The 15,447-nt window shown below is 33.6% G+C and overlaps 1 protein-coding gene across 1 annotated transcript in view; it reads left to right on the forward strand.

Moving 5' to 3' along the window:
- Positions 1-15,447, forward strand: part of CNTN5 (contactin 5) — a 1,372,716-nt gene that overhangs the window by 859,259 nt on the left and 498,010 nt on the right. The window contains exons 5-6 of the mRNA XM_055272872.2: positions 1,436-1,559; positions 1,670-1,845. Of these exons, the coding sequence (XP_055128847.1) occupies positions 1,436-1,559; positions 1,670-1,845 (300 nt within the window). The remainder of the gene's footprint in view (positions 1-1,435; positions 1,560-1,669; positions 1,846-15,447) is intronic.

Here is a 15,447-nt window from a genome sequence, read left to right on the forward strand (position 1 = left end):
TGTTCTTCTAAATATGAGATGTACATCTTTTCCCAGAAATTTTTTTTAGCTCAAATCTCCTGGAACATTTATTTTTATACTTTTTTTCTTAATATTTTCTTGTCATTATCTGCAGAAGATATAAACTTCTGTTTAATACGTATATTGGAAATACGTCTTTACTGACATAATTTCTCTTTATCTATAGCAGTAGTTTTTAACAAAGGTCATTTTGATCCTAGAGCACATATAACAATGTCTGGATACATTTTTTATTATTACACATTGGAGAGAGATGCTACTGGAATCTAGTGGGTAGAGGCTAGGGATGCTGCTAACCATTCTACAATGCACAGGACAGCCCCGCCTCAACAGAAAGATCTGTCCCAAAACATCAGTGTACAGAGACTGAGAAACCCGATCTAGGGCTATTATGTGATCAAATTCATGATCAATGAAAATTAAGCAAAAAAAGCTTTACTTTTTCACAAATTCACAATTCACGATGCTATAGATCTTAGATAGACACATGATCCTCTGAATGCTTACATAACTGTGGGCTAACATAACTTGTATTATCCTCTGTACATTTGCTCATCATTTCTCCAGCTGACTTAGTCTAAAACTCAAGTCCAAGTTGACATTTGAAGTCCATTTTTAGTTTCACTTTCTTCATGAAATTTTCATTAGCTTCAAATTACTTTTATCACACACAGAATTTCTCTGAGTATTAGCTAACTAAAATAGAATCGAGTGTCTGGTATATAGTAGGCAATAAATTTATGTGCTCTTCCCACTGGCCTCCACTTGTTTTTATGCCTTTTGTCTTCTGATCTTATTGCCTAGTTGTATAAAGTTTTGCCATTTTAATTAAGTTGTCTTTTTTTGAAAGTGTGTCTTATTTATTCCATGAAAATACCTTTATTCATGTTACATCATTTTTTTACACCCCAGAATTGTTAGCACTAAACGTAGTGCTTCAGTGAATTAATAAAGAATATACAAAAATGTAAGAGGACTAACATTTTCATACCTGTAGCTCCTAAGTAGTGACACAATATTAATATATTACTTTTGCATGTGTATTATTTTTAACATTCTAAGAATTTTACAAACTTTCAGGTTTTTTAAGATAGTGTTTGTGCTTAATATTATTATCCTTTAGTCTGATTTTGAAAAATGAAAAAGGTATATTTATAATATAAATGTCTGAGATGTTTGTTTTTTATGTATTACACCTTTAACAGCATTTTCAGTTGATTAAAAATTATATTTGGTTCTTTACAATTTAATAAAACAATGCAGTTTTCTAGCTATTCCTTCTTTTGGGAATTTACCTGTTGATTACAAGAAAAGGGCAAGAATTTAGAATGTAAGTAAGATGGAAAACAAAAAAAAACACAAAGTATCTTGCTAGTTTAAGGAAGTTTAAAATGTGTCTGTTTTGTCTTTACAGAAAGTGTGGACTATGGGCCAGTTTTTGTGCAAGAACCAGATGATATTATTTTTCCAACTGATTCTGATGAAAAGAAGGTAGCATTGAATTGTGAAGTTCGTGGCAATCCAGTTCCCAGTTACAGGTAGGAATTCACTGTTAATCATTTTTCTTAAGCCTTAAAAACTTTCCATCAATGATATTCTGACACTCTCAGGGAGGATTATACATATTTGTCTTCTAATTTTTCCTAAGATGGCTTCGAAATGGAACAGAAATAGATCTGGAAAGTGATTATCGCTACAGTTTGATAGATGGCACCTTCATTATAAGCAATCCAAGTGAAGCAAAGGATTCTGGTCATTATCAGTGTCTAGCAACCAACACTTTGGGGAGTATTCTTAGTAGAGAAGCTACACTTCAGTTTGCCTGTAAGTAAAATATATGATTTTTCTATATAGATGTATATAGTGTGTATATACAGTATGGATTTTTAAAATTTAGTTCAGTAAAGAAAAGCCTAAGATCTTAAATTTTTAAATGTGGTAAAACCATGAGAAGAGTTAGAATTATGCAAACAATTCATTTCTTCTTGGGATATTTTGAAATTTTCTAAAAGATTTGCTGTCTTCAAAATAAACTTGATATACTAGCCTGACAGGTTAAAGTCCTTTTCATGAAAGTAGATAAAGTTTTAGAATTTATAACAATCTATTTTGAAACACACCACTTATTATGTATTATTTTCAAGTCTTTAAGTTCAAAATAAGCTTTCTGTGAGAAAAAAATTGATAATCCAAGTATCTTTTGAAATCTGATTCTCTCCATCTCCTTTTTAAAATATCTATAATTCTACTAACTACTGTAGTCACCATTTGCTATGGATTTCTAAGAATATAAGAGAACATATTCTAAAACTTCCGCTTATAGCCAGGTAACAAAAAATACCTCTGAAATGCTAATATTTTAGATTTTGACTATATCACCTAGATGTCCCAGTTTTTTTTTTTTTTTTTTTTTTTTTGAGACGGAGTCTCGCTCTGTCGCCCAGGCTGGAGTGCAGTGGCGCAATCTCGGCTCACTGCAAGCTCCGCCTCCTGGGTTCACGCCATTCTCCTGCCTCAGCCTCTCTGAGTAGCTGGGACTACAGGCGCCCGCCACCACGCCCGGCTAACTTTTTGTATTTTTAGTAGAGACGGGGTTTCACCGTGGTCTCGATCTCCTGACCTCGTGATCCGCCCGCCTCGGCCTCCCAAAGTGCTGGGATTACAAGCGTGAGCCACCGCGCCCGGCCGTCCCAGTTTTTGTATTGCAAAAAAGATACCGTATGTGGCTATACAGACATAGACACACACACACGAATATAAACATTTCTAAAGTAGATAATATACCTGATTAAATGAAAATTAGCCAGGTGAGGCAGCATGTGCCCGCAGATGAAGCTACCTGGGAGGCTGAGGCAGGAGAATTGCTTGAACCTGGGAGGTGGAGGTTGTAGTGAGCTGAGATTGCGCCACCACACTCCAGCCTCGGCGACAGAGCAAGACTCCGTCTCAAAAAAAAAAGTGTGTATATATAATTAACTAAATATATTTATTCTTAAAAACTCTTGAAATTATTTTACTTATAATGAGAGCTTACAATAAATTAAAAATAGGCTAATAGATAAAACATTTTATTATTATTCCTTAATAAGTAATCCTACTTGAAATTAAGTTCTTGAGGAGAGAATCTCTAAAAAATACTGAGAAAGACCAGGAATCTTTATATTAATAATTAAAGTGTAATTGTAGTGGCTACATAAGAGATCATGAAATGATTTTTAAATTAAAATTACACCTGGAAGAATGTAATAATTGATATTTCTCTATATAATCTTTCCCAGGTATCATTTCTAATTAACCCCGAGTTCAGACACCCTATTAAAGAAGTGTGAAATAGAAAAGGAAAGAATAAAGAATTGATAATAAATACAGTTTGAAGAGTACCGAGATAGGTCCTAGAAAAATATAAATATCATATTTTAAAGTAGATTTGCCTAAGGAATTCAGGTAGGTACATTTACATAGGCCAAAGACACCCAGATAGCAGCCTAAATAGATTCTTTTTGTTTTGGAAAATATTATGTGGTGTATCACAGAACCTAATACTTTACATTATGCACGATTAACCAAGTAACCTAATAAACTAAATAAATAACCCTCATAATAGCTCCTTTATTCAATAGTCTTTTCAAGATAGATGCAGCATATCCAGAAAATATGCTATGCAAATATTACTGCCTTATACCTTACAGTTTGGTCTACAGTATCTGATACAAGGTATACCAGTTAGCTGTAGCCTATATGTCAATTGTTTTTCCCTTTGTGGAAGCAAAGTATGCCAACTTTTTTCTGCATGCGTTTAGAGCAGAAAGCTATTTATTTTACATATCCATATGACTGTCCTAGGTTTTCTGGAAAGACCAAACACAATTGTCAAATACACTCACCTGAAGTGAGGACTTTGGCAGCAACGTTTACAATTCAATGACCAGGCAAGGGAAGTACTATTTGTCTTAAGTATCTTACCTATTTAGCATGAAGCTGTCTTCAACTTGATTTAGAGCAATATCTGCTTGTTTTTAACTTAAGCATTATGGGCTTACATAGGTATTCAGTGGTAGCACCTTATGACTCTGCCCCTCTCCACTTTCCACCAAACTCAGGTCATTGGCTACATATGCATAAAAACCCACAAGGTACCTGGTTAAAGCAGACAGTTACACAGGGAAGACCAATTCTGCCTCAAAATTATTTCTCCACCTAGATGCCATTATGCTTGCTCCTATGATATTGAAACAATTAAGTCCCATAGATGTAGCTCCCTCTATTTTTCCAATTTATCTTTGAAAATAAATGCAAATATGGGCAGTAGGGAGAAAAGACGAAGATTTGATTAACCTACTAGTATTCCCAGATGGGAGTTTGGGTACTATAGGATTCGGGGACTCAGAATCGTTCAGAGATTAGGGAGAGAAAATGAGGTAGGAAGTTGGGGAGAAAAAAGAAAAGGGGTTTCTGAAATGAAGCGAAAGAACACAAAGGCAATGTGAAACTTGAAAACTTGGTCCGCAGACCAGGCGCGGTGACTCACCCCCCTTAATCCCAGCATTTTGGGCAGCCGAGGTGGGCGGATCACGAGTTCAGGAGTTCGAGACCATCCTGGCGAACACGGTGAAACCCACTCTACTAAAAATACAAAAAATTAGCCGGGCCTGGTGGCACATGCCTGTAGTCCCAGCTACTAGGGAGACTGAGGCAGGAGATCCCTTGAACCCGGGAGGCGGAACTTGCAGTGAGCCGAGATCACACCACTGCACTCCAGCCTGGGCGACAAAGCGAGACTCTTTCTCCAAACAAAACAAAACAAACAAAAAATTTGGTTGGCAACTTTCCTTTATATTGTGATTTTCTGAAGACCAGGCTTGTAGGTCAATATATTTAATAGAATATACTCACTGTTGTTGGAGTGTTTAATGTCTGAAGGGATTTTTGTGGAGGAATGCTTATTACTTTTGTCACATTTTAAAGCTGAAATATTTTATATCCACCAGGCTTTATTTATCTAAATATATAAATATTCATTATACAACCAATATTTCAAAATTAATATATTTAATCGACTGAGACAATTATTAAAGCATATTTAATCCAATTTTGTTAAACATTTTTTAAATATTGAATATGAGACAAATTTATTAAATGTTTTAAAATCAGACTACATTTATAAATCATCAAAATGATTGCAAAACTTTTCATTAATACAGTACTTATAGTTATAATTCCACCTTGTACCTATTCTTGAGGTATATTTGCATATGTTACTCAGTTTATAATAGTTTTATTGAATACTTATTTTTACCTTTTACACATTAATTTTATCATATGTTGTAAAATACCTTTTCAGATTTTTTTATGCTGGGCTAGTGCTATCAAGATCTTCTAAATTCAAACATAAAGGAGGACTGTATTACCCAATTCAAAGTCTATTTTTGAGTTACCAACCAAATGAGTTTTGATTGCCTCTTTCAAATTCGAGATCTGTTTAACAGACTAGTTCACTTTGGTGATTAACCATTATTATTGTTATATCAATGATACTTTCTAAATCTTCACCTTTTACTTTTTGCCTTCTAAAATATGACAACTTTGCTTGAAATTATCTGATTCTGAAACTTGTTGAACAGTGTTTAATAAACATAGGATGGGGATCTCCTAATTATATTCATAAAAAGGTACTAATTTGTATTTTCTAATAGGTACATACTTAATTGAAGAATTATCTATATACTAACATCAAATTATCCATATACTAACAATTATTATAAATAATATTTATAAGATAAAAAATATAATAAAATGTAAATATATATCATTGAAGTTATCTTTCTTTTGCATGAAAATTACGTATTTTCAGAGAAAACTTTGATTTTTAGTATCATTAAAGTCACATGGTATTTTGCAGATTCAACATATATATATGTATGTATATATATATGTATGCATAATTAGTATACTGACACTCCCTTAATGCTAGGAGTACTCTTATTAACCAGAAATATATTTTAAAATATTCTGCCTTTCCACTAATAACAGCTTGTCTTCCTGCTCCCTACCCCTTGTCAGGCATAGATTCACCTGCTTTTCAACGACTATAATGTCATAGAGACTAAAATCTAGGTGCTGCAGGTGCGTATTAGATAGCACCATATAAGTTCTGGTGGTAGGTAGGGTAACATTATTGCTAAACCAAATAGTAAAAAATATTTTTTAAAAATAGGTTTTGAAAGTCTCAAGCTCACATTGATAGCTTATATTTACTGAATGCTTTTGTGGCAGACGATGCTCTGTTTTAAATACATTAACTCATTTTATCCTCATAACCGACATATGATTTGTTCATGTTGTAAAATGTAAATTCATTTTTGAGATGATACTCTAATTTAACCCTAATAGTACTCAATATTTTCCTATTCCAGTATAAATGTGTATTGGATTTCTTTTTTGACTTAGCCAATTTGATTTTAGAAGTTCTTCTTCTAAACTTTGATTAAATTGGAATCTTTTTAAAAATCTTACATCCTTGCTTCCTTAGTCATCATTTGAGAATTTATTAACACCTATGTAACAAAAGTTAATATTAGTAATGAAAATGAGCATGCAATCATAGTGTTCTGCATTTCTTCTCATTGTTCAGATTTACTTTAAAATCACTTATTTAATTTTCCTTACAGAAGTTTAAGAGTTTAGGAGACATTGAGTTTCTTTCCAGATCTGGAATTTTGGATTTATAGTAATTTTAATGTGTAATCACTCTTTCTTACTAACATATTTTTTATTTTAATAAAACCTTTTCCTCATAATTTATTTATTAAATAATGTACAGTGAGGACCTAGAAAGCTACATTTTCTAAATGAATTTGAGACAGGACAAAGACAACTGCAGCTACTGTCAGAAGCTGATATCATCATAGGTTCTAGCTTTTGAAGAAAATGATGATAAGGAAGTGAGTGTTGACACCTTCTGTTAATACCTGGTGATGCAGCAAAAATACAATTATATCTAGCATTTGGAAAAATTAAGCAAGTATAAAGCAAATTAAATTGTTTTTAAAGTTTCATTTCTATTCATTTGTCACCCAATATATTTACAAATATAAAATAGCAAATGTATGCTTGTATAATAATGTTATTTTATTAACATATTTAATGTTTATCTCTTTTCAAAGGTGATTTTTTTATTTGCTGTATAAGATATATGCTCAAGATACATGTGTAATTAAGTAAATATAGTCCTAGGAAAAAATATACCTTATAACAGGTCAAGATAGTACAGACCATAAAGTGAAACAAATATTTCCCTGGTGGTCAAAGCAAAAGAAAGAAAGAAAAACATGTAAAGGAATCTAACAGCATCTATTTCCCCTGCACACCCAACAGTTCCTCAAGGAAGCAAATCTCCTCTTGTCAAATTTTCATAGAAATTTTTCATTTGAGGCTTTTTATTGCAACCCCTACAACATCCCTACATCAATTCAATAGCAAGTTTAATTAGCTTGACATAAAGCCAAAAATTTCTTTAACCGGAACTAGAATTTAATCATGAAGCCATTCACTTTATTCACTGATTAATTTTTTTTTTCTAATTTTGATTTGGACAACAAACAGATTTGAGCAGCTGCTCTGCAGTTGTTCATCTACCCCTAAACTGCCTCATGGGTTTAAATGTCTACCCATGAGGAACTTCATTTAAATTCTCCCTAAATAAATATTTATATATAAACATGGTTCAGCTTAGTTAGTGTTAACACTTGGTTTAGCATTAATAAACCTAACCCTCACAAGGGTGTAGTAAAAATTAATGAGGTGGAGAAGTCGTGTTAGTGAACTGGTTTTTAAGGTTAAAATTAAAAACATAAGCACAAAGCTGGAGTGATTGTCTAGGGATGATTATTACTGATTATCAATGAGATTATTTTTGACAAAAGATTTTATTCCTGATGCTTATGTTTGTCATGGGGATAATTTCCTCAGCTACTGTAGTGATTTCTCTTCAGTGACAAGCAAGAATACACCATATAAAACTTTGTCACTCTCACACTTCGCAAACATCCTTCAGAAATCCAAAGCTCATAGCAGTTTCTCCACAGTTGGGATTTTTAGAAATAATTCATGCCAGCAAGTCAAACATATAATGAATCAGGAATAAAATCTCCTTATGCTGTCTCTAACTTCAAAAATACCTTTATATGCAATTCTTGGTAAATTGATAGTTCTTATCTAAATTTGAACATACTGCCTTTCAGGGCATTTAGTGATTTAGATCCAGAATATTCCATTAGTTTTCCTTGAAGCAGTTGATTAAAATAACCTACTTAACTCTTTGAGAGATTATATGACTTTTGTAGGCTTTGTATTTAAACCCTTTAATTTAACCTTTCATTTCCGTATAAAACTCAAAAATTACTTCTCTGGATTTTTCACAACTTTTTCTCCTAAGGTAAAATTGACCTTAAAGTTTAAAGCCACATTTTACTAGTAGTGTTTAATACCTAATAAAATGATTTGAATAATCACAAACTCCACAGTATATGCAAAGCTTTATTTCATTAGTCTCTGAGGCTTAGCCTGTAATAACTTTATTAAATCATTTGAATATTACTCTGAATGAGTCAGATTGACATGGGTGAATTTACCAGTTGTTAAATTATTAGATGTTATTACAAAATAAATTAATGTTTGTAACTTTATCTTCCATACACGAATGAGTCTTTTTTTAAGGAAATCACAACTCACAATAAAATAATGTTTAAGTGTTTCTTTAAAAGTATACTTTGGTCATAATAGATACAGTAACTGTGAGTGTGTAATCCCTTGGCAAAATACAGTATGGATTTTTGGATTAAGTTCAAAGGAAACAATTTAAAAATCAAAAATACATAATTTTATGATTTACTTTAAAATTTTGTATAGATGGTATCTAGCTATGTTGCCCGGGCTGGTTTTGAACTCGTGATTTCAAGTGATCCTCTTGCCTTAATCTTCCAAAACGCTGGGATTATAGGCATGAGCCAAGATACCCAGCCTAATTTTATACTTTAAAAGGAAATTATGAAGAGTGAATGAAAGTTGAAATCTGTTGTAGACTACCCTCGCACTCTTACTTCTTTTATATAAATTATAAATTTGCAAGTATTTATTAAAGTACAACCAAACAGGTATTTTCATTATGTATGAAAATCATGAATAACTGTGTCTTTATGTGACAGATGACCTGCAACAAAATGGTTCCTTTTTCCTGGCTGGGCACAGGGTCTATTTTATCATAGTGCTCTTTTGTTTTGCTTTTAGAAATTCAGAAAGTCAGTTATTCATTCAAGTTGTAAAGTAACCAGGATCAGGGACTGTATACATCTTCTGACCTTTAATGCTCAAGCACATTTACCTAATTAATTGTCCTTAATCCTTAGTAGAGTGTTTGTGGAGACCTTTCCCAAGCATAGGAGATTCCAAAGCACTAAAGAACAATACATGTTTTAAATTTCATTTAATGGTGTCAGGGTAACATGATAAAATAGCAACTCCATCTCAGGATGACTTATGATCTTGTTGAGTATAAAGACACCAATATAATACAAAAAAGTATCAACAAAGGGGCAGTATAAATAAAGGGGCAGGTAGAGACTATTCTAAGATCATTTCATTCCACAATAAAGTATTTCATTGAGGGACAAGTCAGAACAGAATATGTAGTATCCCGGAGATCTTGCAGACTTAATTTCAGCTGAGTCAAAGAAACAACAATTATTATGCATTGACTTTATTCCACACCAAGTGCTAAACGTTGCTATGTTTCATGTGTAACGAATAGATAGATGGATAATTGTTACTTACATAGATATATGTAGAGATATAGATGTGTGTGTGTATATATATATATATGTAGCAGGTATGTGTGTATATGTAATATATATGTGTATATATGTATATATATTATATATACGTATATATTAGTTGTATATATATATTTTTTGAGACGGAATTTTACTCTTGTTGCCCAGGCTAGAGCACAATGGTGTGATCTCGGCTCACTGCAACCTCCGCCTCCCAGGTTCAAGCGATTCTCCTGCCTCAGCCTCCCGAGTAGCTGAGATTACAGGCATGTGCCACCATGCCTTGCTAATTTTTTGTATTGGTAGTAGAGACGGAGTTTCTCCATGTTGGTCAGCCTGGTCTCGAACTCCCAACTTTAGGTGATCCTCCTGCCTCAGCCTCCCAAAGTGCTGGGATTATAGGCCTGAGCCACTGCACCCGGCCTTATATATATTTTAAAATAACATGATAATAGTAAAATTTATTGAACATTTAAATTGTAGGCTAACTACTAAACATATTTGATGCGTCACCACCCCCTTTAATCCTCACATCAATTTGATGAAGGAAGTTCTATTATTGACCTAATATATAAGTAGAGAAAAAAAAATGAAGCTGAGGGAAGTCAAGGTATTTCTCCAGCCACACTGCTAGTAAGTAATAAAACAGTAGCTCCAAATCAAATCTGACATCAAACTTTGTACTTAAAATCTTTATAATACTGCCTTGTTCAACTCAAAACATACTTTGCATTACATTTTTTGTTTTGCATGTCTGTAATTAATGTATGCCTGTAGAATTTACTCATTCTCTGATCTCTCTAGGACATTGTTCTGGATGTTGGCATATAGTGAGCAACGGACATACTAATAGTGCTTGAGGCTAGCAAAATCAGTACAAACCCTTCTATTTCATATAAATTTCCTTGCCCACCTGGAATACCTTACCACTTTTTCTATTTCCTAACATCTTTCTTCTTTACTCCAGCCCCACTATACTCCCTCTGTGTTGCTTATTGGAATTACCTATGCAAAACACAATTCTGACTAGGTTACCCCTACATAAATCTTTGATGGCTTACATTAATTGCATAGAAGTTTGTAATTTGCCCTACAGGGGTACAGAGGACACAAAAGAATAAGAATGTTGCCTTAGGAATATGTATCCAGAAAACTCTATAGGGAAAGTCACATTAGGAGGTCATTTTAATATTCCAGGTAAAAAGGGCTTGAATTCTCCCTCTGAGGGAGTCTTGAAAATAAGCAAAAATTTGCAAATGAATGAATAGGTGGTGGTGGGAGTATAAAAACATATGGAGGAGTTAGAATGACGTCAAGATTCTGAGCTTGATCAATTCTGTTGAACAATTTATAATGCCATTACATAATTAAGTCACACAGATAAGAAATGTAGATTTCTGGGAGAATAAGTAAGTTCAGTCTGAGACAGATTTATTTTGACTTTCAGGAGGAAATACCCAACATTTAAAAGTATTTGTTGTTGCTCAGGAAAGTCAGATGGGAACTGGCCACAAAACATGTTGAGAGACTCAATAAAACCATGGAAATGTTTCACCAACGAGAATTTGTGCTAGGAAAAAAGACAACAGACCTAAACTTTAGGAATATATGCGTTTCTCTCACAGAGACACAACGAAAGGTAGAAAGAAAGAAGCTAGTGAAAGACAGAAGAAAGGATGATCGAATAAAATAGAGTATAGTACAAATGATGTTCAAAGTTTAAGGTGGGGACTGATGTCAGATGCTAAAGTAACTCTCAAAAAAGACCTTTGGGCCAGGTGCTGTGGCTCCACCTGTAGTTGCAGCACTTTGAGAGGCTGAGACAGGAAGATCACTTGAGGCTAGGAGTTCAAGACCAGCCTGGGCAATATGGCAAGCCCTCATCTCTACAAAAAGTACAAAAATCAGCCAGACATGGTGGTTTGTGACTATGGTCCCAGTTACTTGGGAGGCTAAGGTGGGATGATCTGTTGAGCCCAGGAGTACTAGGTGAGTATGATCACTCTACTGCACTGTAGCCTGGGCAACAGAGTGAACTCTGTCTCAGAAAAACAAAAGCAAACACACAACAACAACAACAAAATACTTTGTGTTTTGAGACCTTTAAAGGCCAAGTTCAGTATGATGGAAACAGAAATCATAATCCAAGGCAAACCATTTTCCAGCTTTCTCTGTAATTATGAGGCTATCCTAAACTATATATAGTCCTCAAAGTAAAGTAGTAGGTATCACAGTGAATATTAATTTTGGCCATAACAGGAATGAAGTTGTGAACAACACAGCTTTATGGACATGACATGAGACTGAAACCATGTTGGTCTTCAGTAGTAGAAAGAGGAGAGTCCATCTAGAGGATGAGGCTGAAATTAGAAAACAGAGTCTAATTAGTGAAATGAATTTCTCCTTTGCAAGTAAGGTATCTAGATCCTCTAGATTTTCTTCTTCCAGGGAAATATTCTGCCATATGGAATATAGTCAGCGTTGTAAATATTATGTCAAACTAGAAAAATTTAGAGTCTGGACTCTCACATCTTGACCTATAAGCTTAAACTAAGTAAACCATCTTTATATCAGCCAGGAAGGTATACAATTTCTAGAAATATTTTCTTCATTCTTTAAAACTAATTTTCATTTCAAATCCCTTAGAATTTTTTTCAATAAAATATAACTATTATCATAATAGAACTAGAAACCAACATAATCTTTCCATAATTCTCTAACATCCAGTGAAAAAGTCTCATGATGGTTAGGCTAAACTGCTAATTTTCCCATTTTAAAAAATGCAGAGAGAAGGAAGTAAGAGGATAGCAATTCTTTCTAAGAAGCCTCACTAATTACCTACGTGTTGGGCAGAAGGGCTTTAGCACCTGTGAATTCATGGCCTCAGTTCCTAGGTGAGCTTTCTGCAGTGTTTTGTTTTGTTTTGAGTCTAATTCAGTATTTTGGGCAATTTCTAGGGCTACAGCTGGAATTTCTCAGGGTAAATTCTAACAAGTCATCTTCTGCATCTGACAGAACTTTTTTAAAGTTCAAGTCCTCTTCAGCTAACTGCAGTGTCAACCTTGGTTCCAATTATAAATGATGCTGTATGAGTCTGTGTAGAGAGGCTCAGATTAGATACACCTTATCTTTCACAACTTTCTTAGAATACCCTCAGACAGTGGACTTTCAATCTATTCCACAAGAAGTTGTTTAAAATGGTACTCCTGGAAGTTATGTTTGTGGTGCTTACAGTCTAAGTGTAGCATCAGATGGGATCAGAGTAAATTCTGTATGCCAGAGGGATGTTCTGTTCATTCCATTGGACTTAAGGGGCAAGTATGGAGTAGCATTTGTGCACTTTATTCTTGAATCTGTTGGAAGACTAAATAGTTTGAGAACAGGCTGATCACATAGTGTTCTTTGGGTAGGGAAAGCTAAAACCATTGAAAATATTAGCTCGTTGTCTAAATCTATTCATATCCATAGGGACAGGGTTAATGGCTTATGAAATGGTTACCATACCCCAATGAAGTTCACACTCCTACAGATGGCCTCAAGGCCTTTTATTATTTGGACTCGTCATTTTTCCAGCTTTCTCTGTAATTATTAGGCTGTCATAAACTATATATAGTCCTCAAAGCATTTCATGCTCATTTATGATATCATGTCTTTATGTCATGTTTTCTCTGCCTGCTGGGCCACTGTTGAATAACCCACTTCTCTCTGACTCTCTCCCTCTCCCTGTCCCTCCCTCCCTCCCTCCCTCTCTCTCTATCTCCATCTCCCTCCCTGCCTCCCCCTCCCTCCCTCCCTCTCTTCCTCTCTGTCTCTATCTTTCTGTCTGTCTCTCCCTTTGTCTCATATGATTCCTTTATTTATTTCTGGTAACATTTCATTACAACTATTTATAACAATGGCTGAAGCCATTCCAAGCATACCACTGACTTTATTAGACTATAAACTCATTGAGGGCAGATTTCATGTCTTTTTTATTTCTTTATTTTAGTTTAATAACTTACCTCTAACATGTAAGTTCATAGTCAACACTTAGTGAATGCTGGCACAGTGAGTGAATTAATAAAATATCCTCCAGTATCACAGTAGCCACTACCCTCAAAAAGAATTCCCTTATGAGACCTATGAGAAGAATGATTCCTTAGGAGGAACATACAGAGCCGTCTTTAACAATTGCAATAGAGAATCAAATCATACAATTTATGCAGAAATACTTTATCAATTATAAGGCCCCCAAATAGATAATAGTCAAATAATTGCTGCATTGAAAATGAATATTAATAGCTATGTTGAATAGAATTAATTTTAATATCAATACAAATGTTAATAACCATTTTAATGCAGTAATAATATTTGTACACATAACTTTGCATACTATTGCTAATATCTTACATATCATATTCGATGTCTGAAGCAAACTAAGATACCCCTGAAAAATATAGGGAAGTTACCTTTTTAAAAAAAGTGATTTTAGATGTGATCCTAAGTGCAGAGAGAAGAAAACTCTCTGACTTTCCTTTTTAAATGTAGTTCTAGAATTCTAGCAACATCTCTCTATTGATCTCTGTGGTAATAAAAGTTTCCTAGCCATTTCATAGTGTCACTGTGTTGTAAACTTAGAGTTAGGATACCATGACAGAATTTATCAAACTAAGCAACAAAACTTAAGTTTTTTGAAAATGTACGTGCAAATGTTATTCTATTTGAAATGCCAATGCTTAAAGTGTCTACCCAGTGCCACTGCCATAATTCGTGTCAAAATATCCAGAAAAAAATAGTTAACTCTTTCAGTCCATTTTTTAAAGATCTTGTTTTCCAGGGCATTATAAGAAAAAAAAATGAAAGTGTTTACGTCATACCTCTTAATAGGTGGATGAATTGAGAGAATTGTCTTTCCTAGCTCACAGGAAATTAAATAGCATTTTCAAAGGATCACATCTGTCACAACAGAATAACCAAGGATGTGTCTATAAACTGTCAGTAAAGAGCATCAAATGAGGTCATTTATATCAATTCTGTTTTCATAAACATAGTAAATCATCCACCTAAGAAATCACAACCAATACAGACTTATTTAAATTATAATTCATGGAAATTTATGAACAGTCATTAAATTAACAAAATAACAAATAGTATAATGTCTGGGATGGAACTAGGATGTTTATTAAACAAAATCCCTATGTCTTTGTGCACCAATATGCAAGCAGGCCTAGAAACTTGACCTCTGTTTTCTAAATTCCATTGTAAGAATACGAACAGTTGAAAAAGCTATGAATGATTCCCTATCATCCATTTTTTTTAAAACCCTCATGAAAAATAGAATATATGTGCTTGCCTTTAGAAAGTATTCTGTGGCAGAAATTTTATTCATCTAATTTAGTGATACTTTGTTTTCTAGAGTTTTTTTGAAGTTATTTCTTAAGATGTTATAAAAATATTTTTATTTTAATGGATTTACCTCATTTTAGAAATGAAAAAAAAAACAAGGCTTTGCTCATAAAATAGACACTACAATATATTCTTACCAACTTGCACAATTTTTAAAAATGTTAGACATTTAGATTTTATTTATATTTAAACATTAATGACAATGCTAATAATA

Source organism: Symphalangus syndactylus, chromosome 3 (genome assembly GCF_028878055.3).
Source record: "Symphalangus syndactylus isolate Jambi chromosome 3, NHGRI_mSymSyn1-v2.1_pri, whole genome shotgun sequence".
In the NCBI taxonomy this organism is placed as follows: domain Eukaryota; kingdom Metazoa; phylum Chordata; class Mammalia; order Primates; family Hylobatidae; genus Symphalangus; species Symphalangus syndactylus.